The sequence below is a fragment of the Candoia aspera genome, chromosome 1 (genome assembly GCF_035149785.1).
Source record: "Candoia aspera isolate rCanAsp1 chromosome 1, rCanAsp1.hap2, whole genome shotgun sequence".
In the NCBI taxonomy this organism is placed as follows: domain Eukaryota; kingdom Metazoa; phylum Chordata; class Lepidosauria; order Squamata; family Boidae; genus Candoia; species Candoia aspera.
In genome coordinates this window covers 34267575-34293446 of record NC_086153.1, presented here as the reverse complement: position 1 = coordinate 34293446, position 25872 = coordinate 34267575, and the positions used below count along the sequence as shown (strand labels likewise).

Genomic DNA, 25872 nt, shown 5'->3' with positions numbered 1-25872 from the left:
TGCCCCCTCCCTCATTGGTTTCATAACCAATTGCTCAGTGCCCAGTCATTTATAGCATGTAAGAATTTTATGTCTCTGCCATGGTTTCAACACATATTCCCCCAGTCAGGGTAATTGAAATCCCCCATAATTACAAAGCTTCCTTTTCAGGATGCCTTTCTGATTTCCTTCTCCATCTCCAGTTCTCTCTGAGCACCTTGGTTAGGGTGACAATAATATAACCCTAGTATTAACCTACCTTTATGACCTGATATTTTATCCAAAGCAATTCTGTTGAATGATCTGCTCCTTTGGGGATGTCAAGATAACTTGATTCAATGGTCTCTCTTACATATAAGGTGACACCTCCTCCACTATGCCATTCCCTGTCTCTCCTATTGAGTTTGTACTCAGGAATAACCTTGTCCCACTGATTTTCCCTAGTCTACCAGGTTTCAGTTATGGCCATATACCCTCTTCTAAGATCAGGCATTCCAATTTGCCCACTTTGGCCTGCAGGCTCCTGATGCTTTATACTAAGCATCTTTCACTGTATTATTTTGATTCTTTGGTTTGTGCCATATTCCCTTGTTTCATTTGGCCATGTTGAAAAATCATCACCTCTGATTACATTACCCTCTCCTATTTCTCTCACTTCCCCTTTAGAACAGACATAATTCTTTTCAACTCCTTCCCTAAACAATGACTGCTTCCTAATTGGATGCTCCTCAATTTCTGTCAGCTTTCGCACCATCCTCAGATTAATAGCTGGTCTGCCATTCTTTTAATTTTAAGCACCAGTGGTTTGGTCCCATTTTGGTTCAAGTGGAGCCCATCCATTCCATACAGGTCCAACTTTTCCCAAAAGATTATCTGATGCCTAATAATTAGGAAGCCCTTTTCCAGAAACCATTGTCACATCCATGCATTGAGACTTTTCAACTCTGACTGTGTAGCTGGCTCTGCATGTGGAACAAATAATATTTCAGAGAAAGCTATCCTGGAGGTTCAGGCTTCAGCTTCCTGCCTAGCAACCTGCATTTGGCATCCAGGACCTCCTGACTACATTTAAGAATTCATTGGTGCCCAATTCTATGTTGGGGTGTGAGGGAAAACATACAAGACAAGTTTCTGTAATATGTCATCTTTAGGCAACTGTCATTGCTTTGGCCTAAATACAGGCTTGGCCAGAATGTCACTACAAGGCTGAATGCAGCGTTCTAGGGACAGGAAACAAACAAACAAAACTGGGGATGTGGCTTGCCATTTTCTTTAAAGTAATTGCTTTTTGGTACTAGCAATGCAATCCTATTTGAATGGTGCTACATCAGAGACATTTTTCTGGAAAAAAAAAAGTTGGCAACTCTATTAGTCTCCCTTCCCACAGCACAAACAGTAACAATGACACTATATAGCATCATTCAAATGTATAGAGAAATATGTATTGGTATTATTATAAATATTATTCAGAGTTCAGATGGTAAATACATAAATGCATAACTTGATGACATTCTTCTCATTATGAAGATGCAATGATATAATAATGATATCTCTTTTCCCCAGAAAGGCCGAAGTAGTTTTTAATTCCCTACCTTTAAAGAAAAAATATAAAATACACATACCAATAAGTATGGTTTTCATGCTTACTTCCCTAACTAAAGGGAATATTTATCACCATTTTGAAATTGTTTAAGATAAGCACTGTCTCCTATGAACTAAGACTTCTTTAAGTTTTCAGAGACTGGTAGTTGTAAAGTTTACCTCCTCTAGCACACTTCTTGCTAACTCATTGGATTCCAAAAGGAAGTACAATATTGTTGTAAATAGAGCTGTCGATTGGAAGGTCGGCGGTTCGAAACCGCGCGGCGGGGTGAGCTCCCGTTGCTCGTCCCAGCTCCTGCTCACCTAGCAGTTCGAAAACATGCCAATGTGAGTAGATCAATAGGTACCGCTTCGGCGGGAAGGTAACGGCGTTTCATGTTGTCATGCTGGCCACATGACCCGGAAGTGTCTATGACAATGCCGGCTCCAAGGCTTAGAAACGGAGATGAGCACCGCCCCCTAGAGTCGGACACGACTGGACTTTACGTCAAGGGAAACCTTTACCTTTACTTTACTAGGTACAAAATAAAATAGGTATGGTAGGAGATAAATTAGTAATATAATGTAAGGCTTGGTGGTGTTGTGTAGTGAATGTTAGCATAGATTGTACCAAAGAATTGAAATTAACAGTCATCCACTTGCTGAGAAATCTGATTGCACAGGGTTCCTCTTCATGTGGAAGACTGCAACTGTGTGCCAGCCCAGTATGGTTATAATCTGTAGTGGGAAGCACAGTTAGAAATATCAATCTTGTGGAATACCTTCCTGTTGGAAGCAAAAAATAAAAAATAAAACTTTGACTGCCAAGGAAGGCTCTGTTTTCTCTGGCAGGCAAAGGAGAAATTGTAACAGAGGTACAGAGACCCATGACTAGATGGGAGGGATGGAATGGATCAATTGGAGCTCTGCAGGTTGCTGACTTCCCTCAGGTTCCTTCTCCAAGAGAATCAGAATGGAGGAGGGTGTGTACTTTTCTCTGCTGGAAGCTGCCCAGAATCACTGGAAGTTGGGTGGCATACAAATTTGATTGATAATAAATAAAGCTGGCCCCAAGATAGAGGCTCCACTGTGATGACCTATTCTTGATTACATCTCAGAGTTGGGGCAGGAAAGCTCTGTGGACAAGCACACTGCTATCTCAGGCTCTTCTTTATTCCTAATGCACATACGCATCGACCTCCTGTGCTTGACTCTCCTCCTGGTAGGAATTAACTAGCTAAGTGCTTACAGTAGCTCTGTCTATCCCCATCATGTATTTTCTTTCTTGTTTTTCTGTTAACGTTAAAATCCTGCTCCACTAATCCTTCCCCAGGCTAGATTCCTGTTCTTAGGGATGCTCATACACAAAGAAAGATTCATTTTCTCTGACACTACTGGCACAGACACATCACTACTTGAAGAAGTTGAACCTTCAAACTACCTATAACCTCTGCTGGAGTAGAAAATAAATGTGACTGATTTCCTCTGGGGCTGTGAATCCAGAACATTTTCTGAACCCTTTCAGGGAATTTGTTGCAGCTAGTAGTCCTAATAAGATCTTCATCTCCACCAGAAAGATTGGAGATGATCACTCCCAAATGTCTTTGATTAAACCATAAAGCTTGTCTTAGCTCCTTGGTATTCTGGGGAGCTGAGGTTAATGAAACATTTGGGACAACAGCTAGAATGTAGATGTCAGAAAATGTCTTGCAAACATGATCAATTACAGATAGGAACTACAACAGAGGACCTCAGAGGTGTTGGATCTCCGTCCATGTGTAATTTATACCTTTTATTTCCCTTAGACTCTATCCAGATGCCATAGCACAGAGAAAGATTTGAGAAGCAGTTAGACACAAGAGGTCTATTAAAGTCATTGTTAATAAGGCTTCTGCTGATTGAGCTAAGGAGAGATATATACTCTTTCTGTTAATTACATTACACGTTACTCTTACCCAAACACTGGTATCTGACAGTGCTTATCAGATCGTAACCCTTCATGGTGGCAGTGAACCTATGGGGGAATGGCTGAATTGGTTGATTTAGAGTGCTGGCAAGAAAATAGCCCAATCCTCTCGGACAGAGACTTACCCAAACTGTGTACTGTAGTTTGGGAGTTGAAGGCCACGTACCTGGAAGCACCCAAATTGGAAAATACTAAATATAAAAGCAGCATTACAGCAATGTCTTATGACACTACATGAAGTATCTGTCTTATGACTCTTGAAGCCTGCCTTTGATTCACAGATCTAAGAATAACCAAGTATTCTAAAAATTACTGGAGATTTCCTTTATATTGCTCAGAAGGGATTTTCTGTCTTCCTTGTTTTGACTCTTCCTGAATGCCCCTGTCAAACTACTGTTTCTTTAGTAGTCTTTTTCTGAAAGTCCATTACTGTCCATATGTTTGGAGAGCAAGTTTTTTTTTTTTCTTCCTTGCCTACGTGTTTAAACTCCTTGCATTAACTTAGTTTACAAAACTATTCTTCATGATTGGTATAGAGCTGTTTCTACTTTGCTCCTGTTTTCAGGACCAGAGACTTCCACTTATTTTCGTGACCCACTTTACAGTATAATTTCATTTGTCTAGTGAGATCTTTCTTTTGCTTTGTGGGCCAAAGAAAATAACTTGTTTCCTGATAAATCTCAGACCAAAACCTGGTTCCATAGTTGATACTGATAATTTGTAAATTCCCTTAAGTATCCTTCCTTTTGGTATCCTGTGAAAACCACAACATCATTATGAGTTGCCTCCTTTGAGTATTAGTGTGATGGTCAAATAGGGAACCTATAACTTACGAGAAATTACTATTTATTAGGTCTATGGAAAGTGCCTTTCATTGTGGCCTCTACAGTGAAGTATTGCAATGTGTCAGGGGAGTGCAGTGATGATGCAATTTGCCTGAGACACTTCATTTTGATTCTGGACTTTTTCTGGCACTTCCATGGACAGAAGCCTCTTCTAGCTCCTAGACATTCTGGAAAATGTCCCAAAATTGACATAAAATAAAACAACACAGTACATTTACTTCACTGTTTAGAAGCAGGGGATTATGTTGTTTCATGAAACCACTTTGAAGGAGCACTTCACTCAAAATAACTTTGAAGCAAACTACTCTTGCAAAGTGTTTTTATTGTTGATAGCTTTATAGTTATACTATTGATATAATATTCGTCATAAATCTCATTATTTATCTAATCAATCTTGCAAGATCTATTTGACACTTTCTTGGTTCTCATAACCATCAAAATAATTCAGGCAAGTTGTTCCAAATTATTAGAAGGCAATGAACAACACATATATTTTAATAATATCACCCTTCACGCAAACCCTCCTTATGTACCACTTTTTGAAGAAATTAGAGAAAAAGATTCTAAATCACTTTATTCCATTTAGTAATAATTTGTATTTGAAGATTAGATCATTTTCTCAATGGAATGTTTTGTCCACTGCTTCATTCAGTGCTTTATAGATTAATTTTTGTTACCCACCAAATGTTTTATCCATAGAACTGTACAATGCAGAAAAAAAAATTAGATCAGTAGAATGTACATGATTGTTTCACTTCATTCTCTCCTCATTTCGCAAACCAAAGGTCTGAAGACAGTGACCTACCTCGTTCACATGATCTGCCCAGGTAACCTGTACCAGAACAATCACAGACATATCTGTTCCAGCCATCTCTACACACACCATTGTTTTTGCAAGGGTTGCTTAGACAGGGCTTTGCTGTTTCTCTTGAACATGAGGGTTTCACCCCAGATGTACTCTGGATTTCTGCCATCTGACGGATATCTTTGCTTTGGCCATCAATAAACAAGTCTCGAATGCAGCCCACGTAGCCATAATTTAGAAGGGCTGTCCAGACCTCTGTTGGAAAGACAAGGCCAGCTTTATTTTCTGGCAAACCTCCAAGGTACAAATCGTCATCTAGGTCCAAGATCTCACTTTCTCCTGGCGCAGTATACGGAGTACGCATCGTGTTGACAGAAATAGTACCTATTTAGGAACAAAACATAAGTACTTTATTTGAGACAACATCCTTTAACTATTTATTATTGGTATTTATATTGCATTTCTAGCCAAAATAATGCCCTGCCCCAAAGTACTTATGATAAATATTGTTAAGGTCACATGCATTTATTTGGGGAAAAATAGAACCTTGAATAAATGATTAAAAAAATAATAGTAGAAATAACCCATTCAATTATTGTTGTAAGAATTAATCATGTGGAATGAATGATAGTTCTACAGTTCGTTCATTTGTTTTATTTGTAATTTAAAAAGGCAATTTTCTACAGTATGTTTGCAAGAGGGTATATTGATTTTCTAGCATAGTAGGTATTACACAAGATTGTGTGATGAAACCAGTCTAATTACTTTATACCATATAATTTGATCATCTGTATTTACTGGTATCAAGATGGCACATTTTGTACTATGCTATGCTTTTTCTTCTAAGAGGTAAGACCATTTATTGATCAACCAGTCAATCAATGCTTGAATACTTGTATCATGTGAATGGGAGACAAAAATTACAGACAGCAAACTTCTAGATGGTTTTTCTTTGTTACTAATGGGCAAATGGATCACTTAATGAATTTTATGAAATTGGAAACAAAACAAATAAAACAGAAAGAAAAAAAAATCCCAGGAAAATGAAATGAACGTTTCCTCATGTACTACTACTGTATAAAATAACTTAAAATGAAAAAAAAAAAAAAAACAGCAGTGAAGAGATCCAGAATCATTAAGAACAAATTAAAAAGTAACCAGTGTAAGTATGGGAAAAGGGCATTATGGAATGTCAACTGAGACATCTGACACTTTGCAGTCTCAGATGAGATGGTACCCGAACCAGGGCTCCACTGCTAATTTCAGGACAAATGAGAGAGGAAAAGAGCACTAGGATCAAAACATGATCTGAGAATTTCCAGCTGCTTCTTACATTGAAATTATTTGATCTTAAATATTAAATATGAATTTCCGAGTGAGTATTCCCCTGTTCTAAGCACATTTCCACAATTCATCTGTTCTATTCTTGGGGGACACATAGAGCAGCAGTAGTTGAACAATCTGTGACTGAGATTGCCATTTGGAACCTTCATAATCTGTTATTCTATTTATTTAACATTTATAACACAGCCTGCTCCTCCTGAAATCCTTAGGCAAATAAGAACTGATAAAAAAAATGAGACATCTGAACAAATCAATCTCCTTTTCCCTAAACTTTTTTTCTAATTATCTGAACAGTTTTATTTTCATCAAAGATTCTTAAATAATAGCAACATCAGTTGAAGGACGTTTGTCTAAAGCTGCACCTCTCAGGCCAGAGTTGCAAAAGAGTTGGTTTCTCTACTGAGTTTATAAAAACTAAAATTTTGAACATTTTCCTAAATCAAAGCTGCAAACCTAAATATTGCCAATTGTATAGGCAAGATGTCTAAAATTTGCTTTCCTAAAAATAAACCTGTACAGGCTGTAGTTTCTGAGGAGACATACATAAGGTTGTAGTAGAATTGAACTGTTAAGTAGTGCTGTACCCCTGCCAGCAAATTATGCCAAACACAGAAAAAATGTTTACAAAGCAGAGAAAAATGAAAGAAGCAGGACCTACGTCTAAATCTCTTTGATTTTCAAAGTATATATTTTAATTCAGATTTATCCCTGATTGACAATAACTGATTTTGTTAATTATATAATACTGCCAGCTGGAGCATTTCCTCCAATGGGTCTTTTATTTCCTGTATGCAAACCTTCCTCATGCTAATAGTGGGCAGGAAAAAAAATCCTATTTCTTTTCCATCCGTTGTCATTTGATTTGAGACAGCAAAAATTGCTTTAGAAATTTATGCATTGGAGAATTGTAGAGAAATGTGCATGTCTAGAGAATGGTGCCCTTGCACATATTTAGTTACGAGCCTCTGAAGCCAGTGAGAGGCCAATTTCATTGCCCACAAATTTGATAGTGAATTTCAAAAGGCCATGTGTCTCCAGCTCTTCTTAACTTTCCCAGAAAGACTCTGAGTTCTAGCCATGAACCATGAAATGCAATATATTAAATATACTTCTAAAAAGAGGCGTGTTCCATACAATGTCATATCCACCCCACAATCCCTCCAAAGTGTTTGAAACCCTCTGTATGATCACCTTCATTCCTGCCAACCTCACAATGGTGGGAAGAGGCAGAGAATGCTACGAGGCAATTAGTGCTCCCTCCAGCCCACAAATTGGAGACTGCAGAAATCATGTCAGTTTAGTGCCCCAAGCTACAGACACTCTTGGAGTAATGGACATCTCCCCATCTCTCTCCCACCCAGAAGGGAAACGATAATTGCTACTATCCCTCCCCCTGTTTTCAATATATGCTGAAATGTGTTTATTTGGCCACTTTGCATAAAAAAAGCAAACAAAATTGGTGCAAGAGAAAAGCTGCCTGTCAAAGTATTACTATTCTTGCTTACTACATCCCACTGAAATCTGTGATGGTGGCATAATACCATCCTTTTGCAACAGATGCTTTCCCAACAGCTGCAATTATAGTTATAGAATGCAACACAGAGCCCGTATATGGAAGTTGGGGTGGGGGCGGCGGTGGGCAGGTGTAGGGAGAGAGTAATGGTTTGCTTGAACCCAGAGGTTGTGAGGCAGGGAGAGGCAAAAGTTACTGTGAAAAAAAAAAAAAAAAAGGAGTCCACAAGCTCCAGTATTGCAAATCCCAAAACAGAAATGTTGCTGTCTCATCTCGTCTCCTTAAAGAATCTAGGTAGCAGGTGGCGATGCTTGGCTGATCTTGTCTAAACTTAGAACTTTAGCAGGGTTAGGCCTGGTTAGTGCTTGGATGGGAGGCTTCCAGGAAACACCAGAGGTATAGTGGGAAGTTGAGAAACATCCTAGAAGAAGTCAAGGACTACTCCTGCACTGTTGCCAAGAGAAATGCACAGATGTGCCTATGAAATCAGTGGAAACTGAGACAGCACCTAAGGTTTACCTTACCGGAAGAAGACAACAGCACTGCACCAGTGCCAGATTAGAGCAAATGCTGCATGTGAAGGGGCCAAAGCTGAAAATAAGGTCACAGCTCAGTAGAACATTATCAAAACCCTTAACAATCTACAGCAGAATCACCCTGAGATGGTTACTGTGAAACAATTTAGTTGTATATTGTGTGTGGATCTGTTATTAGTAAAACAACAATCTTTCCTCTATTGCTTCATTTACTTAAGGAGGAAGCTTAAGCCTGGGAAACAATTAGCATGCTTGTTTAACGGAATATAAAGTTATTTGAAGTTCTCTTTGAAATCTAAAACCTATACTTATTTAGACATAAAGGTGATGACTTTTTGTGCATGCTTTTACTTAATGCAGATTTGTGTGTGTGTGTCTCTGTGTGTATCTATCTTTACCAGTGGATCAGATCACAACATCTTGCAAAATGCAGACATTCTGGCATGCATATTATTCTTGTTTTCTTGGAGTTTGACCAATAATGGATTCTGGGAGTGTCAGAAAAAAATGTAAAAGCAAGAAGTGCAGTGGTGAAGAGGATAAAAGGGAAGGCACAACAGGTTAATCAAAAGCTCTTAGTGGTCCTTTTAAGCTCTGTGGAAGTGCATAGCAGTAAAAAGCAGTTCTCATTAATTGTTTTCTGGGACTAGCAATCCATCTGGGACAAGTTCCTGTAAATCAGAATATACTTTTTTTTTTTAGGCTTAGGGCTACATTTGATCTTTGAGTAGCTTATTAGGGGATGCACTACAAAAATAGGTGAGGCTAAGACAAAGAAACTGGTGGTGTCAGAACAAAAACAGTTTTTTATTTACTTTAAAATTAAAGCAGTATACTTAATCTGAACACTTTTAAAAAATACATTTTTATAGCAACCTTGGGGTTTCTTGGGGCCATGCCTAAGGCTTTAGGGGGACATGTACAATTTTATAAATCACATGTAGGCAAAATTAACTGCCTTATACTGAGTCAAAACATTTACCTGTCTAATGAAATCATTGCTGTGTCTAATTAGTATTACCAAAGAATTGGACCAGAGTATTACTTCTTTCACCAGGTTATGGCTTTTGCCAAAACTTCATCTGCATACATATCAACTGTCATAAATTTCACAGCACCACCAAATTTTTCAAGTGTCCTCAGAGCAAAATCCTATTCTGAAAAAGCTCTAGGATTCCAAACAAATTAAATCAATAAATTTTGAACAGCTGCAGTTAGGGCTACTAAGTCTAAATCTGACCAGCCACTAAATGGCAGTGGCAATCCAGATTTTTGCAGCACAGATCCAGTAATTTCACACGGCTCTTTTTAGGCTTACCTTGCATTATCTGTTTTCTCCCTGGGGAGTTTTCTCTAGGTATGCTCATTTAATGCCCATTTTACCAATGGGGGAGCATGATGATGATGATGGTGATCATCAGCTAATTAAGGAGAAAGGTGGCTTGATAACAAGAAATGTATTTATTTACTGCACAACTGATACCTAGCCACATTCAACTGACTAGGTGGCTCACATTAACATCTAAAACAGCAAAACACAATAAACTGAAAAAAAACTTTAAACAATTAAAATTTAGCCCTAAAATTAATTTTACATTAAAATTAGCTAAAACCAGCAACCAAATGGTGCTTTACTCCCAAAAGAACAGCAAAAGATCAGGGTCTTTATCACATTTTTAAAGGCTTAGAGTGTGGAGCCATCTATGTGGGGTCATTGGGGGGGCAGACTATTCCAGAGAACTGGGCCAGCCACAGAAGAGCCGAGCTTCCTGGGTCCCATTTAACAGTTGGAAGTGAACGGAAGTGGAGGATCCTTTCCTGGGTTGATTGCACAGGATAGGCAGTCTCTGTTCTGGGAAGACAGTCCCAAAATTACTCTGGAAGTTGTCTCTTGATCTGGCTGTTCTGGATAATTTCTGCCTTATCTCCAACTTCTGCTTTAGCAATTTGAAAATAAAGAAGATTGTGAGACGTACATTACAGCAAATTTTCAGTGAAGCTCTTACAGGTAGTCCTTGACTTATAACCATTCATTTATCAACCAAAGTTACAATGGCACTGAAAAAAAATTACTTGCGACCGGTCCTTGCACTAATGACCATTGCAGCGTCCCTGCAGTCATGTGATCAAAATTCAGGCACTTGGCAAGCAGCATGTATTTATGATGGTTGCAGCATCCAGGGGTCATGTGATCGCCATTTGTGACCTTTCCAGCCAGCTTCCAACATAGCAGAGATTGTAATGCAGCATCTGGAAAGGGTAGCACTCCCACACACACAACCCAAAGTATGGATCCGGTATGTAGATGACACTTTTGTCATAATTCAAAAGAAACAACTGGAAGAAACCCACAAAACCATCAATAACATCTTTAATGGAATAAAATTCACAAGGGAGGAAGAAAACAACACACGATTCCTGGACATCCTCATCAGTAGAGGAAATGATAGTAAGTTAGAAACACAAGTCTACAGGAAAGCTACCCACACCAACCAAGTGCTCCATTACCAAAGTAACAATCCAACCTCCCATGAGAAGCTGCATAAGAACATTATTCAGATGAGCACTTACACACTGCAGCAACACAGAACACCAGAAAAAATAAAAAGATCATCTGTACAGCATCTTCCAACAAAATGCATATCCACTCAACTTTATCAAAAAGCGCCTCACCACCCAACCCACTACAACCCAACCAATGGAAACTATGAAAAGGATAACACTGCCATACATCAGAAACATCTCAGAAACCACCAACAGACTGTTAACAACCACATGGCATCACCGTAGCACATAAACCAACAAAAACTCTTCAAAACATATTAAGTAATCCAAAAGACCCAATAGCCCAAGAAGAAAAAACAGGAGTTATTTACAACATACAGTGCAAAGACTGTAACAGCCACTATGTAGGACAGACAGGCAGAAGACTAGCAGAGTGCATCCACAAACACCAATTAACAGTCAGAAGACACGATAAGAACTCCTTAATCTCACAACACATGGACAGACTCAACCATAGTTTCAACTGGGAAACTGTGAGCATCCTAAACCAAGCCAAATCCAAATCCAGAGAATTCCTGGAAGCCTGGCACTCAGACAAAGCAGCCATCAACAGACACATAGAGGTAAACAACATTTACATACCATTCAAAAGAGACAACAGAAAAGCCAAAAGACCAGTACACTCCCTTGCCAGCAATCAACACCCAGATATGCAAAAATCAACACTAGGATTAACACCAGAGGAACCATCAAACAGCACAATACACCCTAATCAGGGAACTATTAACTCAGGCAATCAACCAAGCAGCAAACAACAGTCCAATCAAAGAACTCCCAAGGAGAGAACAACACCCCCACCAACACAAGCAGGGCAAGCCGCGGTATATAAACTGAGAGCAAGACCCACCCCCTCTTCACACTGAAGATGTTGCCTAGTCTAGCAATGAAACATCTGCAAGAAAACAACAAGGCTCAGAGAGCACCAAGGACTCCACAGCTTCCAACAAGCAAAATCAATGGGAAACTGCACGATTCACTTAACGAGCACAGCAAAAAATGTTGTAAAATCGGGTGTGGTCATGTGATGCCTCGCTTAATAATCTACCATTTAACAACACATTTTCCAGTCCCTATTGTGGTTTTAAGTCAAGGTCTACCTGTACTTCCATTAGGGATTCATTTCTGGGTTTCTGACAGAAATAGCACTGGATGGTCTGGTGGATGATCCTTGTTAGGACCTGGATGAATGGAGTATGGATCTTCTGGTCCTGTCAGTGACATTTGATATCATCAATCATGGTATCCTTCTGAAATGCCTGAGAAGGCTGGGGATAGGACGTATTTTCCTATAGTGATTCCAGTTTAGAGATGCTCTTTGTTAATCTCTTCCCCACCATCAACATCCAGAAGGGGATGTGATGAGCAATTTTCTGGTATTTAGTGAATTCTGAGATAGAGCTGCCTTCTAAACACCTTATTGGGATGGGGGGTTAGACAGTTAGCATTAGCCATTGCCTCCTATTCTCAGTTTAGGAATAGTTATTCCTTTTGAATTGAGTTTATTACTTGTTTTAAGCAGTAGTTAGGAATACTGCAGAGATTCCTAAGGGAACCTAACTATCTCTAGTGAAGTTCTGATATGTGCAGAAATAGGTTGTTTTTCCTGATTATGTTTTATTTAAATATTATAAACAATAGTCACAAGGGGAGGTGAGAGTAAAGAGTTTTATAAATATATATTTTTTCAGAAATTGCTGCTTTTATCCATTTTTTGCATAATCCTCTGTAAAATAAGGCTTTGATTTTAACAAATTTCTTCACTTGCACCTAACCAAGGCAGAAACTTGCCCTGCCAATAGCTTTATTTCTGCCATGTTCCCTTCATTGGGAAGACCCATGTGTAAGACAGTCTTAACAGATCATTAGCTATACTGGTTATAGTAGTAGCATATTCCCCCTTAAGCCAACAGCATATAAAGACATTTTTCTGCAAAATGTCTAAAATCTATTAGGTATAATTCACTCTATACCTTGGAGGGTAGTCAGTGATTGCAGTGATATGGAGCCAAGGCAGAAATCAGAATGGGGGCAGCAAATATCATGCTGATACAGTTTTCTGCCAATTTAAGGATGGCTGGAGAGCACTGCAACTCATCCATGGGAAAGGGCCCTTATACTTGCTTTCCTGGGAATAAATTGCATCAAATCAAGTGATACTTCTTTCTGAGTGGGCATACCCAGGAGTAGATTTTCCAGTTGATCCTCTTTCTCACTTCTGAATAGGCATGCAGGGGAAAGGTAAATGTGACCAAGATCCTGGCTTATTTTGGAAGTTTCTTTTTGGAGTTGGCTCTTTCCACTTTAATTTTGTCCCCATCAAATTTGGAATGTGTTTCTCAAAACCTTTTCAGCATTGGGCTAGAAAACGTTCTGGTAAAAGCATAATGAAATAAACCTAAATAAATGCTGTCTTGTTTAACTGGCTCTAAATTAAGTCAATTCCTTGAAAGACAATATATACAGGGAGAGTGTTGGCAGAATGCTGGGAAAGCCTTTAGCCCAGGAGAGATCAGAAAAGTCACACACACCAGGCATATCTATAAAAATAATTTATTTACAGAAAGCAAACAAAAGCAAAACATATTTAAAGGACTTAGCTCTCATTGAGAGCTACCTGGCTTGCTACATGTCTGTACAGAAGAGAAAGAGGAACTGAAACAAGTCCGGGCAGGTTCCTCCCCCCAGGTGCAATAATTAACATTCGAAAAGGGGGCAGTTGAATTCAACCTCTGCACCCGGCCAAAATGATTAGATACAATAGCACCTTAATCTGTTAGTAGGAAAACCATTAACAGAGAGGAGGAGGGAGCAACATTTTTTGGATGTCATGGCAGGTGAGAAATAGCACTGCTCCTATTTCTGATTTTAAAATGTGGGCAGCTCTGCATCTGCTCCTCATCTATGAAAGAATCTCTGGAAATTGAATGAACAAAACCTTGAAAGCCGTAATTATAGAAACATGCTTACTCTGGCTAAATAGTTACAAGACACACCAGACTTCAAACCAAGGAGGGGACTGATTCCCAAGGAGCAGTTTTTTAGAACCTGGTGTTTTATTCACTCTGTCATCATGATGATTTGGCCATGACCTGGGTTTTTACTGTTTACAGACATCTAGTTAGGGCATCTATCCCCAAATCCTTGGGGTTCCATGGATCAGGAAGAGTGTACTAACTTGAAAAGTACTCGAATAAGTTGGAAAGTATAATATAGTTGTTTACCTCTAGAAAGTAAGGACAATGTTTTCAGTTATTTTTGACTGCAAATATACTATATGTATATGTATATATAGCAACTCCTAGATGGCATAAGGGGACAGAGAAAAGGAGAGAAACACTTTCAACAATGAAATGGATATCTGGAAAATGCTACTCTGAGTGAGACTGTGATTATTCTAAACTTCTAATTATATACTCTGAAAAAAAGCCCTGTTCTACCCTATAATTTCTAGCACTTAAACTGGAATTCTGATTTTAATTCAAAATTACAATGACATTGTAGCTGTTAAATATAGGCTTAGCAGTGAAAAGACTGTTTATATAGTTTGTTTTACACTGGCAGGCATAAGTAGAATTTGGCCATACTAAATTTCTTCTCTGATTCTAAAGCATGATCATGATTTTCCAGAAGGATGAATAGCAGCTTGGTTAAGAGAACACTTGTGAAGGTTTTTCTTTTTTTAACATGTCGTGAAGATTTTAACAAAACATTCAAGTGTTCAAGTAGCCTCATAGCCCAATTATTAATACAATACTGACATGTTGCAAAAGCCCCCGAGAGCAAAGCTTTGCTGAATGCTTTTGTGGGATTTCCAACATCCCACTTTCAACCTCCTCCCCTCTGCTTTACTGCAAGGTTGGCAGTGCAGTAACAGACAAACATTTCCCATAGGTATGAGTTAATGAGCCTCTTCAATTATATTCATTATCTCAGCAATTTCATTTTAACAAGTCTGCTTACTAATACTGAGACCTGGCAGCAACTGTTACATCAGGCAGTAGCAGAGGGAATGAAAGGAAATAGGGGCAGCATCAGCTCTGTTAAGATGCCGCTTTTGTCAGATTCTTCCCTCTTCCATTGCTCATCTGAGTCTTTAGCATTTCCACCATCTACCATGAGTGGAGTGATTTCCATATTTTTTTTTATTGCTTTTTCTTAGTAGAAAAGAACAACAACTGCATTCTTCCAGTTGCTGGGCATGAAATATACAGTAGTCTTTATATGAATATTAAACAAGTTACACAGCCACCCTATAAACAAACCATATCCACATTTTAGCATTTCTCCAGTTGTACTATATACACTTTCATTTTTACCCTTTTTCAACTTTCTCATAGCATTTATGACTTCCTTTTCCATGGACACGGATGCATTCGCTATAGTTTTATCCTTCAACATATCACTATCATTCTACTCATCTTTAAAGACTCCTTCAGCATTTCCTCACTCAAGTTTCATCCCAGATCATTTAATCACTCTTATTTTTAATTCTGTTCATTCTCTGGACACTCCTTGTTTAGCTCTCCTCACCAATGTCTGAAACATTTTTGTTTCTATCAAAATCACCCTGCAGTTTTTCTCCCTCTTAGTCTTAATTATTCCTTGTTCTGTTTTGATTACATTTTTACAACATTCTCTTCAATGCAATTTTATCTCATCCATGGCCTCTTTCACTTCATCCTGGCTTCTTTTAATATGAAAAATATTTTTTTTTCATATTTCCTAGAAACATGAAATAATTACACTACAATTAACTTCTGAGTAAACAGCATAAAACTTGTGCTCTTTACTAGACAAATACAGAAAAGATGAGCTACATGTATGCATAGGAGGACTTTTGACTAACTCCTGACCTCTTGGTTCTGCCAGTTTGCGACATGCACATAGATGACACAGTAATCTTTTAAAATTGCATTTGGAACTACCAGCTTAAAAGATACTTTACTCTCTTGGAAAATACTGTGCCAAGAAATGAGGAAAGGTTAGGTGTGCTATTTCATTTTTACTTGTAGATTTTTGTAGAAGAATCCTGCAAAATAAGTTGTGCACATCTCAGAATGTAATATTTGTTGTGAAAAACATCCCATAAAAATCTGATGCACCTCTGATTTGATTCTTTTCCTTGGCAGGGATTAATCCACAAAACATATGAAGAACTTAAAGTACAATGAAAGCAATCATGATGTGACTGTATTTTATCATATATATAATCACACTAGTGATCCTTTACGTTTTATTCATGTATACATGCATCTTCTTAATGCATTATTATTCATTCAGTGCCAATTCCTCATTCATAATTTCCTTCTCAACAGAATTAATATTTTTGAAAAAAAATGAACAATATACAACTACTAATGCATCAGTTCTATACCTGAAGAAAAATGAAGTCACTTCATTTGTGATGAAAAGGATATCAGTGGTTCTCAAGTCTCTTATTATGTTATTTTGTGTTTAAAATTTTGTCTGAATAATGTCACTTTCACATGAGGATTCAAACTGATAACTATTCTGGAGCTCTGTGTTCCTATGATGCTGAGCTGATTTCTATCTGTCCCACTTGCAATGTAATTGAAACCACTTAAGGTCCTGCAAGGGAAGGATTTGCAAGCCCTGTTCAGTATTTTGTGTTGGGGCAGTATATGTGAGTTCCACTTCCTAAATATTGAAAATACTTACAAAATTATCAACATTTGATTATCTGCTGAATACTTTCCAAACCCTTTAACTTGTTCAGCAAGATAAATAATTAAAAATAATTGAATATTTCAAAATATAAGTTGCTTTACTGCACTAGAGTAATAATAATTTTTCTCTTGCATTTTTCTTATACTATAGAGGAATTAAAGTTCATGAGCATTTTTGTTAAAACTCACCAGATCGTCCATCTCTTTGAAAGTCAACATGGTACCACTCTCCATCATTCACTTTCTTCTGTAAAGCTTTTATTTTAATTGTTCCAGATCCCATGTCCAAAAGCAGGTAGAGGTGCCCATCAAGCATCTCAATGGCGAAGAAGTCAACTTTAACCATTTGTGGATGTTTGGCATCTTTCTGATGTCGTGGTTTGCCATGGCTGAAGAGAATCAGCCCGTTGGGTTCAGTAGTGCGAAAGTCAAAGGATATTGAGCCTGTTTTTTTGGCATTCCATTTTGGCAAAGAAATAAAGGATTCTGGTGTTTCAAAAGTGATTGGATCCAAGGTTGCCACATTTTCACACTTAAATGCCACGACACCATGGATCTTCATCTTAGGATCTCCTTGTTTGGCCAGTCGAGACAATTCCAGTCTTACATCATTGTTTTTATAAACAACCTACAAGCAAAGCACAGTAATTACCAGAATGGACTATATAAAGAAATCTGAATATTACCTTCAGTAATTACAGCCTCACATTTTATAAAGCTTCATGTTATCAGATTAAGTAACATATTTTGTAAATTTCACATAAATTGGAACATCTGCCCCCCTCTCTCTGAAGCCATGTCCTGAACCAGAATTTCAGTCTCTGATTGGAACTCATCCTGCAGTTTAAGACTCTGAAAGGTAAACTACAACAAAATTTACTTCATTCTTTCATTCCTTCAGCTAAGAACAAACTACCAACTTAATGAAATTTTGCTCCATCCACTTCCCTCCATTATGCATTGAACTAAAACAATAGCTAAATGCATATATGGGGCTAGGGCTTCAATTCTTTATTCCATCTCCCTATAAAAGATCATGACTTCTTATTAATAATTTCAACTGCAATAACTTGCCTTTATAATAGTAATTAATTGAAAAGTTCCATGGATGCAATATCAAGTCTGAACATATACATGGTCACTTCTTCCTTAGGTACAAGAATTAAGACATAAATAAAAACACTCTGGGAGAAATAGCACAATGACAAAAATAGTCTCACTTAATGGTTGACTAATCTGAGGATATCCTTTTAATTTCTACACTTAAACTCTAAGAAGTTTGAATCTGGGTTGATTTATACCAGCCTGGCAGTACTCACCCTATAAAATCATTCTGAGCAACCCCAAAATGTTGTTCTAGCCAAAATTCAAAACATTCGAAGTATTAGTTTTTTTCTCCCAGCTAAACCCTAACCCAGTCACAGCTAAACGAAAACTGCTCTGCAGAACTTCCAGAATACAACTGTTCGTTCTGGACTTAAAATATATTTTCTGGTTCACGTACACCCCTATAAGCAATCGTTGATATTAATAGCTATTGAGAGCCAATCCTCCTCCATCCTGCCTGTCTGTTCTGAATTTCTCTATGTTTAGTTTCAGTGGATGACTTTCAGTTCTACCCCTGAGAATTTGTTTTGATTCACATAACAAATACCACAGATGATTTTACATACCTTTATCATGCCTCCCCTTAGTCTCCTTCATTTCAACCTAAACAGCCTTGATTTCTGTAGTCTTTCCTTTTAGGAGAGTTGCTCCATCAGTGACCTTTTGTTGTGTGTGTTTGTGCATATTCTCTAATTTTATAGTTTCCTTTTTAAGATGCAGTGATTAGAATTGTGCACAATACTCCAAATGTGGTCTCACCATAGGTTTATATAATGGCATTATGATATTGGCAGTTCTATTTTCAATTCCCTTTCTAAGATTCCAAACACGGATTTTTCCATTTTTATGGCAGCTGCACACTGGATTGACATTCTAATTGAGTTGACCACTGAGACTCCAAGACCAATGTCCTGCTTAGTTATTCCAAGCAAAAATCTCATTACTGTAAAAGTGAAGGTTGGGATTTTCATGCTAAAATGCTTCATTTTACACTAGTTTACATTTGTTGAAATTGCAGCTCTCAGAAAGTATGGGAAATCTGACAGTTGACATTCATGCATATTCCCAAAGCACTAAATTTGAGAACTATGCTTTATAGTAACTATTTCAAGCAGGACTGATATATTTTATAACATGGAAATCACAGTGTGTCTATATCCCCAGATGAGATAATGTTCTTCCTTATAGTGACAAAAACATATGTCTCTAAATATTCAACCACAATGAAGCTATTTTCGCTCATAATCACCAAGGAAACTAAAAATATTAGTTGGAATATGTGTGGCTACAGTTAAAATGACTGGCTCCAGGTTGGCAAAGAAATTAGATAAGGCTGATAAGGCAGTATCAGAGTGAAAAAATAGGACTAAAATTAGTATAAAGAAGACCAAACTAATAACAACAGGCACAACAAAAACCAGCCTTAGAATTGGCAAAGAAGATATTGAAATGGTAGATACTGTAGCTTCTGCCTTTAGAATCAACCATCAACAGTAAAGAAACAAGCAGTCTGGAAATACCCCACAGACTAGCACTTGGTAGAGCCTTGAAGGCCTTGGAAAAGATATTCAAATGCTGTGAAGTGAGTATACCTACAAAGATCAGAATAGTGCAAGAAATGGTATTCACTGTGATGTTCTATGGAAGCAAAAGTTGGACTTTGAAGAAGTAGGATAGGAAGAATATTGACACTTTCAAATTTTGGTGTTGGAGAAGACTTCTAAGAATACAGTGGACAACCAAGAAAATAAACAAATGGCTCATCGAACAAGTCAACCCATAGTTCTCACTCGAAGCACAAATTACCAGGCTCAAATTATCCAACCTTGGGCACCTTATGTGAAGACACAGCTCTTTGGAAAAGACTCTAATGCTGGGAAAGGTGGAAGGAAAGAGAAGATCATGAACAGTCACAAGGATTCAGTCACAGTGGCAATGGGTGAACCACTGGAAGGCCTGAGAGTACAGTTTAGGGACAGAGCATCACAGAGAAAATCTATGTGGTCTCTAAAAGTCGACACCAACTTGATGGCACATAATCAACATAATCAAGGTATTTTATACTATGGGGCACAACCTGGGGTGTGCTCTCCAGCAACTCTCCAGAAGTCTTGACTCAATTATAATTTTAATTTGCCTGAAAGAATGATGTAAAATTTATGTTTTTCATCATTCTTGCCCAGGATCTCCCATCATTTAACATTGACTTTTAAAGTTCATTATTTTGGTTTTGTTCTATTCTGTGCTATATCCATACTTATTGTCTTGTCATCTTAGAGATTGGCTGTTGTTAGGCAAAACAAATAAATATGGTTGCTGATACATATATGAAACCATACTGGCAATGCCTACTATAATCTGAGAAGATATAAGGTATTCATTTGTTGGTCAGAGCAGGTTTTAGTGTCTTTATACCTTTCTGTGATAACTAATGTAAAATTATGTAAAATATGATTTAAAACTATTAGGGGTTTAATGGAAATATATTAATATTTAAAATATTGTGGCTTACATTAGGCAAATAAGTTCAGTTTGAATTTAAAAATGGTCAAACACAAAGTAACCTATGTATCATGGCAATCTCAGAGCTGCACTAAAAATATCAGCTTTTATCTAGCATACATTTATAGTTCAATTCATAGGTTAATGAGAAAAAGAAATATGCATTTACCTTCAGTACCATATAAATCTGTAAAAAGTTAACTTGCTCTTAGTCTCAGTAATTAGATTCACACATCACAATAAGCCATGGTTTAACAAAAAAATCTGAATAAAGCACATTGACTACCCACTGTTAAGTAAACTTGTGTGCAAGCTGAAACACTTGAATCGTTTCTGCACCATCTCCTCACCAGATTATCAGTTTATCTCATTTCAGATAGAGGTTTCTTTCCTCCACAGGTGTCAGTAATGCTCATTCAGTTGCAATGCCTGATACCTGAACCTTTTCCCAACGTATTTGTTGACTATTGCCAATCTACATGGAAGAAAGGTATTCTGTGCTACTGGTTGTTGTTGTTTATTCGTTTAGTCGCTTCAGACTCTTCATGACTTCATGGACCAGCCCACGCCAGAGCTTCCTGTTGGTCGTCAACACCCCCAGCTCCCCCAGGGATGAGTCCGTCACCTCTAGAATATCATCCATCCATCTTGCCCTTGGTCGGCCCCTCTTCCTTTTGCCTTCCACTCTCCCTGGCATCAGCATCTTCTCCAGGGTGTCCTGTCTTCTCATTATGTGGCCAAAGTATTTCAGTTTTGCCTTTAATATTGTTCCCTCAAGTGAGCAGTCTGGCTTTATTTCCTGGAGGATGGACTGGTTGGATCTTCTTGCAGTCCAAGACACTCTCAGAATTTTCCTCCAACACCACAGTTCAAAAGCATCTATCTTCCTTCTCTCAGCCTTCCTTATGGTCCAGCTCTCGCAGCCATATGTTACTACAGGGAACACCATTGCTTTAACTATGCAGACCTTTGTTGTCAGTGTGATGTCTCTGCTCTTAACTATTTTATCGAGATTTGTCATTGCTCTTCTCCCAAGGATTAAGTGTCTTCTGATTTCCTGACTGCAATCAGCATCTGCAGTCATCCGCACCTAGAAATACAAAGTCTTTCACTGCTTCTACATTTTCTCCCTCTATTTGCCAGTTATCAATCAAGTTGGTTGCCATAATCTTGGGTTTTTTGAGGTTTAGCTGCAAGCCAGCTTTTGCACTTTCTTCTTTCACCTTCATCATAAGGCTCCTCAGTTCCTCTTCACTTTCAGCCATCAAAGTGGTATCATCTGCATATCTGAGATTGTTAATGTTTCTTCCAGCGATTTTAACTCCAGCCTTGGATTCCTCAAGGCCAGCTTGTCGCATGATGTGTTCTGCATACAAGTTGAATAGGTAGGGTGAGAGTATACAGCCCTGCCATACTCCTTTCCCAATCTTAAACCAGTCCGTTGTTCCGTGGTCTGTTCCTACTGTTGCTACTTGGTCGTTATACAGATTCTTCAGGGGGCAGATAAGATGACTTGGTATCCCCATACCACTAAGAACTTGCCACAATTTGTTATGGTCCAAAGGCTTTAGAATAGTCAATAAAACAGAAATAGATGTTTTTCTGAAACTCCCTGGCTTTTTCCATTATCCAGCGGATATTGGCAATTTGGTCTCTAGTTCCTCTGCCTTTTCTAAACCCAGCTTGTACATCTGGCAATTCTCGCTCCATGAATTGCTGAAGTCTACCTTGCAGGATCTTGAGCATTACCTTACTGGCATGTGAAATGAGTGCCACTGTTCGATAGTTTGAACATTCTTTAGTGTTTCCCTTTTTTGGTATGGAGATATAAGTTGATTTTTTCCAATCTGATGGCCATTCCTGTGTTTTCCAAATTTGCTGGCATATAGCATGCATTACCTTGACAGCATCATCTCGCAAGATTTTGAACAGTTCAGCTGGGATGCCGTTGTCTCCTGCTGCCTTGTTATTAGCAATGCTTCTTAAGGCCCACTCAACCTCACTCTTCAGGATGTCTGGCTCTAGCTCACTGACCATGCCATCAAAGCTATCCCCAGTATTGTTATCCTTCCTATACAGGTCTTCTTCTGTATATTCTTGCCACCTTTTCTTGATCTCTTCTTCTTCTGTTAGGTCCTTGTGATCTTTGTTTTTGATCATACCCATTTTTGCCTGGAATTTACCTCCAATGTTTCTAATTTTCTGGAAGAGGTCTCTTGTCCTTCCTATTCTATTGTCTTCTTCCACTTCCGCGCATTGCTTGTTTAAAAATAATTCCTTATCTCTTCTGGCTAACCTCTGGAATTTTGCATTTAATTGGGCATATCTCCCCCTATCGCTGTTGCCTTTTGCTTTCCTTCTTTCTTGGGCTACTTCTAGTGTCTCAGCAGACAGCCATTTTGCCTTCTTGGTTTTCTCTTTCTTTGGGATGTATTTTGTTGCCGCCTCCTGAACAATGCTGCCAACTTCTGTCCATAGTTCTTCCAGGACCCTATCTACTAAGTTCAGTCCCTTAAATCTATTCTTCACCTCCACTGCATATTCCTTAGGAATATTAGTGAGCTCATATCTAGCTGATCTGTGGGTCTTCCGTAATCTCTTTAGTCTGATCCTAAATTGTGCAAGAAGAAGTTCGTGATCTGAACTACAGTCAGCTCCAGGTCTTGTTTCTACCGACTGTATAGACGTCCGCCACCTTTGGCTGCAAAGGATGTAGTCAATCTGATTTTGGTGTTGTCCATCTGGTGAAGTCCATGTATATTGCCGTCTCTTAGGTTGTTGGAAGAGAGTGTTTGTTATGCAGAGTGAGTTGTCTTGGCAAAATTCTATCAGCCTATGTCCTGCTTCGTTTTGTTCTCCCAGGCCATGCTTACCTGTAATTCCAGGTGTCATTTGACTGCCCACCCTAGCATTCCAGTCTCCTGTGATGAAAATAATGTCTCTTTTAGGCCTGTTGTCCAGTAGGTGCTGCAGATCCTCATAGAACTGCTCTACTTCAGCTTCTTCAGCATCTGTGGTTGGGGTGTATATTTGGATCACTGTGATGTTAGATGGCTTGCCCTGAATTTGAATTGAGATCATTCTATCATTTTTTGGATTGTATCCAAGCACTGCTTTAGCCACTTTACTATTAATTATGAAGGCTACTCCATTTCTTCTGTGGTCCTCTTGTCCACAGTAGTAGATCTGGTGGTCATTTGATGTGAAGTGGCCCATTCCAGTCCATTTCAGTTCACCGACGCCCAAAATGTCTATCTTGAATCTTGACATCTCACCAATAACCACATCCAATTTGCCCTGGCTCATAGATCTTACATTCCAGGTTCCAATGGTGTGTTGATCATTAGAACATCGGATTCGCTGTTCACCACCAGCACCATCGGCCGCTAGCCGTCCTTTCGGCTTTGAGCTAGCTGCGTCATCACATCTGGGGCTAGTTGAACTCATCCTCCGTTCCTCCCCAGTAGCATTTTGACCATCTTCCGACCTGGGGGTCTCATCTTCCGGTGGTATACCAACATATCTCTGGTTGTACTGATCCATTTAGTTTTCACGGCAAGAATACTGGGGTGGGTTGCCATTACCTTCCCCAGGGATCGCATTTAGTCTGACCTGTCTGTCATGACCTTCCCATCTTGGGTGGCCCTTCACGGTTTAGCTCATGGCATCATTGAGGTGCTCAAGCTCCAGCACCACGACAAGGTAACGATCCTTTGCTGAAGGTGCTACTGGTAGTTTGAGATATAACTAAAATAAGAGATGATGATGATGATGATGATGATGATGATTTCTAGCCACCAGAATGTGAAGGATAAGTAAGTCCAAACTGAGTTACAGAATAACTTGGTTACAGGTCCCATTTTTGTATGTAGGATGGATTCTTCTAGAGTTAATTTCGTAGTATCATTTGAGAAAAGTGTTCTCAAGGTACTTTCAGGCCATCAGTGTTTCCATCCCTAATCACTGATAAAGTAATTTGAAAGCAGTTTATGATTGTCTTCACTTCTCCCACTTTCAAAAGACAAGGAACATACAGAGAACACTATGAGATGATCAGTACTCTCTCTCTTTTCCTCCAGCTGATCAATAGGAGAGGGCAAAAAAGGTCATCCAAAGTGGTATTCCACCACTTGAATTGTGGAACAGATTTGGAATAACCACCCCAAACCTCCAACAAAAAAAAAAGGGGGGGGGGAATCCGCTGCCCCTATCAATGTTTTTCATTACATTCATTTTTGTACATTTTCTGGGTGCTTGCAAAACATAAGAAAACAAAGAACAGATTACTCTGATGGGAAGCCATAAAAGGCAAGAACACTGCAAAAAACGTGTAGACAAAAGCATTGACACTCTTCAAAGCTTTCTGGCCATAGTAACATCATTCCTATTTTGCATTTAAAAGGTACAATGAGCTGTGAAGGTGAATGGACATGTTGGCAGCTCAGCATCTGGGCATTTTTTCCCAATAGCAGTAACCCACATTTCATGGTGACTGGATTGAGGGAGAAGAGGATTGTCCTAAACAAGTCCCAGTAACATGAATCTTGTTGGGAGCTGAAGCAATGGTTTGTTTGAACTTAGGAGGCATGGGACAGGGTGAAGCAAGAATTCCCATCAATGTGAAAAGAGACCATCCAGAAGCAGTAATTCAAAAGAAAATAATCAACTTTGCTGCAATTTGAAATACATCAGAGCAGAAGCAGAAATAAATTGTCTCAGCTCTAAAAGCAGGGTTCATGGGTTCAGTAAGATCCAGAGTTGATTCCAAAGTGGTGAAAAATTCTGCTGTAGATATGCTCTTAATCAGCAGTGTGGGGGAAATCTTCTGCTTGTGAGTCCGAGGAACCACTTCCAATTCCAATAGTGGTTCATTTATGTGTATGTATATTCATTGACTAAGGATCTGATCTGTATGATCATGTTGCTTGAGCACAAGTAGAGGCCATTAACATTTGTTTTAGGACAGAAACACATCACCTTGTCTTCCACCCACCTCAGCTCACAGGGGAGGCAACTGTCTTTTTCTGCTACACCTCAAAGGTAGCATTTTCTGGCTTGTGCCAGCATAAATTGTGCTGTCTGGTTCACTTGCTGTGCTTCATTTCGTCGTGGGCAACTGTCACCCCTCAAACTGGCTACTGCTTTTTCCACTTGGGTCACTGATCACTGCTCTCCATGACATTTCCCCCCTGAGCTATGTGTCTCCTTCTGAAGGGACCTCAAACAGTGAACTTGGTTTTGTTTTGTTTTGTTTTGTTTGCTTCACCAATGGACCAGTGAAAAGCTGAGCTCTTTCCTTTCTAAGTTCACCAGTGGAAAATGAAAGGCTGTGCTTTTAATTTTTTTATTATTTAAAACATAATGTGTTCACTTATGGACTTTCTGGGATGGACTTTGTTTTTTTAGCAGGTGAAATTGACAAGTTCTGCCAGGTTCTCTTTC

General features: G+C 38.7%; 1 protein-coding gene across 10 annotated transcripts in view; it reads right to left on the bottom strand.

The window, feature by feature from the left end:
• Positions 1–25872, bottom strand: part of NRXN1 (neurexin 1) — a 1050871-nt gene that overhangs the window by 605219 nt on the left and 419780 nt on the right. For all 10 annotated transcript variants that reach the window (XM_063301563.1, XM_063301572.1, XM_063301615.1 and 7 more), the window contains 2 exons: positions 17011–17449; positions 5177–5560 (listed from right to left, as the gene is read on the bottom strand). In XM_063301563.1, coding sequence (XP_063157633.1) covers positions 5177–5560; positions 17011–17449 — 823 coding nt within the window. The remainder of the gene's footprint in view (positions 1–5176; positions 5561–17010; positions 17450–25872) is intronic.